At 37.2% G+C, this 3,332-nt stretch overlaps 1 protein-coding gene across 1 annotated transcript; it reads right to left on the reverse strand.

Annotated features, from left to right (window-relative positions):
- Positions 1–208: 208 nt before the first annotated feature.
- On the reverse strand, positions 209–2,887 carry LOC105456677 (uncharacterized protein K02A2.6-like). The gene is made up of 2 exons (XM_011700895.1): positions 676–2,887; positions 209–441 (listed from the first exon to the last, which is right to left on the reverse strand). Exons 1-2 carry the CDS (start codon positions 2,885–2,887, stop codon positions 209–211), a joined length of 2,445 nt encoding a protein of 814 aa, XP_011699197.1.
- Between the last annotated feature and the right edge of the window lie 445 nt (positions 2,888–3,332).

The following is a 3,332-nucleotide window of genomic DNA, read 5'->3' on the forward strand; positions in this document are numbered from 1 at the left end:
TCGCCCCGCAATCATATGTGCTATCGCAGCGCACCTCAATATACGAAATATCGTGCGCGCTACACAGATATAACGGTAATACATAACATCTCTTTTTCCCGTAAACAAAACCATTACATTCCAATACCGTTAATGCAACGAATAGTCCCCGAAACGGTCCGGTGGTTTTCGTTTTCTCGTTGAACGCTTAACATTCGTTTGGTTTTTTTCAGTGTAGACAGTGACCTGATCTGGCGCCCCCCCCCCCGTCCTCGGATTCGGAAGGTATCTCCTGAACTTGCTGTTCAGTATCTTCCGGAGATATATTTAGCGGTCTCTCTCTATCCGATGTGGGCGATTTCTCACATGATTCGTTCGCATTCTTACATTCTAAATTCGCATTTAAGATCGGACTGCCATAGTCCAACGCTTGCATCTGAGTACTATCGGCAATTGTCGCACCTACTGATCGCATCTGGTTAACGTGTCTTTTCTAAGTCTTTCCATCTTGTAATGTAATCATATAGTGTAACTTGCCTAATTTATCAGTTACTGTTCCAAAACGCCATTTAATGTTTTTATTAAGATATTCACGTGCCGCCACTCTCTCTCCTACCTTAAATTGTTTAAAATTAGTTACATCATTATTATCTTTTTTTGCATTCGATTTTTTAGGGAAAATTAAATTTAACCTACTATTTAAATTTCTTCCAAACATTAATTCCGCTGGCGATTTCCCAGATTCCTGATGCGGCAATAACCGATAATGAAATAGAAGCTTATGTAAATTTAATTTAATATTTTTATTTGTAGTTCCTAATTTCCGTAAGCCTTGTTTGAGTGTTTGAACGAAACGCTCCGCTAGTCCATTTGTAGCTGGATTGTATGGCGCTGTGCACTTATGGAAAATGCCGTTTTGTTTTAAAAATAATTGAAACTCTTTAGAGATAAAAGTTCGGCCATTATCCGTTACCAACTCTTGTGGCAATCCGAACGTAGCAAAAATTTCACGGCACTTTTCAATGGTCTTTCCTGAATCAATACTTCCCATAAGATGCACTTCAGGCCATCGGGTACAAGCATCAACCAAAACTAAAAAATGGTGTCCCATAAAAGGTCCCGCAAAATCCATGTGTACGCGTTGGAACGGCTCGGTTGCCGGTTCCCAACGATGCTTAATTTTAACGTTTTTCTGATTATTACTGAAAGTATTGCATGCACTACAGTTTTTAGTTAGACTTTCTATATCTTTGTCTATTCCTGACCACCAGCAAAAATTTCTACTTAGATTTTTCATTTTAACGCAACCAAAGTGTCCTGCATGTAATTCTTTTAAAATTCTATTTGTTAATACTTTTGGAATTACAACTCTTTCCTTTCTAAAGATTATACCTTTTTGTAATGAAAATTCGTTATCTTGGTAGCCCAAAGGCACCAGGCTCTTTCCTTTTTCTAAGGCTTCTACTATTTTTGCTAGTGCTCCATCTTCTCTCGTTTTTTTATAAATTTCATTTGCTGTGACTGGTAACGATTCTAAATTCTCCATTAAAAATACATCAATAGGATCGCATTCTCCTAACCGTTTCTCTTGTATAGGTAGTCGCGAGAAACCATCTGCGTTACAATGTTCGCTAGATTTTCTATATTTAATCGAAAAATTAAATGCTTGCAAAAATATCGCATAATGCTGAATTCGCATTGCGCTATAAGCTGGTAAGCCTTTTTGAGGATTGAAGATTTGCGCTAGAGGCTTATGGTCTGTGAGTAACGTAAAGCGGTTTCCATACAAAAATTGATGGAACTTTTTAATGCCAAAAATAATAGCATACGCCTCCTTATCTATTTGGGCATATTTCTTTTGTGTTTCGGTTAACGAATTTGAAGCACACTGAATAATTCTTTCACTTCCGTCCGGATATGTATGTGATAATACTGCTCCTACACCATACGGACTAGCGTCGGTAGCTAAAACTAAAGGCAACTTAGAATCAAACGGTACTAATATTTTATTACTTTGAAATTCTTCTTTTGCTCGCTCAAACGCGATTTCACAATCTTTAGTCCATTCAAAAGGAACATCCTTTTTAAGTAAATTGTTCAATGGACGCAGTACATCACTTAAATTTTCGATAAACCGACCATAATAATTTATTAATCCTATAAATGCTCTTAATTCTGTGATATTATTTGGTCTCGGCATCTTACGTACTGCTTCCATTTTGTGTTTCTCTTTCGAAATCCCCCTTTTACCGATTTCGTATCCGCAATAAGTAATGCTTTCTTTAAGAAATTCACATTTATCTCTGTTAATTCGCAAATTATATTTCGATAATCTACCGAAAACTAAATCTAAACGTTTCATGTGTTCATCTAAATTTTTTCCTGACACTCGTATATCATCTAAGAATACTGCAACCCCAGGAATTCCATTTAGAATGTTCTCGATTATCCGTTGCCATATAGCCGGTGCCGACGCTATCCCGTACATCAACCGATTACACTTGTATAAACCTTTATGCGTATTTAATGTCAAAATCTCTCTATCTTGTTCCGCTAAAGGTAGTTGTAAATAGGCTTGCTTTAAATCTATTTTTGAAAATATTCTACCTCCAGCCATAGACGCGAAAAGCTCATCAATTGTGGGCAAGGGGTGCTCATCTACAACTAACAACGGATTAACCGTTACACTAAAATCCCCACAAATTCGAATTTGGCCATTCTTTTTCAATACTGGTACTATTGGTGTAGCCCATTTTGAAGACTCTATTTTTTCTAATATTCCCGCTTTTACCATATTTTCTAATTCAACTTCAACTTTTTCTTTTAATTTAAAAGGCACAGTTCGACTTTTAATGAATATCGGTTTCGCGTTCTCTTTTAATTTCAAATGAGCTTCCACCTTGCACATCGCTGAAAATTCCTCGCTTATAATATTTGGATATTTTTTTAATAATTGGCTCAATTGATCGTGGCTGGAAATCTCTAACGCTTTAATATTTTCAACTTCCTTTAAGCTTGATATAACCTTTTCCAAAATTTTTAATTGGTTTTATCCATTCCCGACCTAACAGTGGGCTTCGATCGTAATGAACTACGTACATATTTAACTCGCGCACGCCTTCTATGTCATGCACTCTAACTTTGACAAACCCTAAGGGTGCAAAATTCCGTTTACAATATGAGCGCAATCGCAATTGTGTTCGATTCAACGCTAATCGCGGAAATACACGCTGTAACCATTTTTCGCTTACCAAGGTGACTGCCGCTCCGCAATCCACCTCGAACGTGACCTTCTGCCCTTCCAAAGAGAGAGAGACCGTAAATTTATCCCGGAACTGCGAATGTTCCATTCT

This window comes from Wasmannia auropunctata, unplaced genomic scaffold (assembly GCF_000956235.1).
Source record: "Wasmannia auropunctata unplaced genomic scaffold, wasmannia.A_1.0 LD335589.1, whole genome shotgun sequence".
In the NCBI taxonomy this organism is placed as follows: Eukaryota; Metazoa; Arthropoda; class Insecta; order Hymenoptera; family Formicidae; genus Wasmannia; species Wasmannia auropunctata.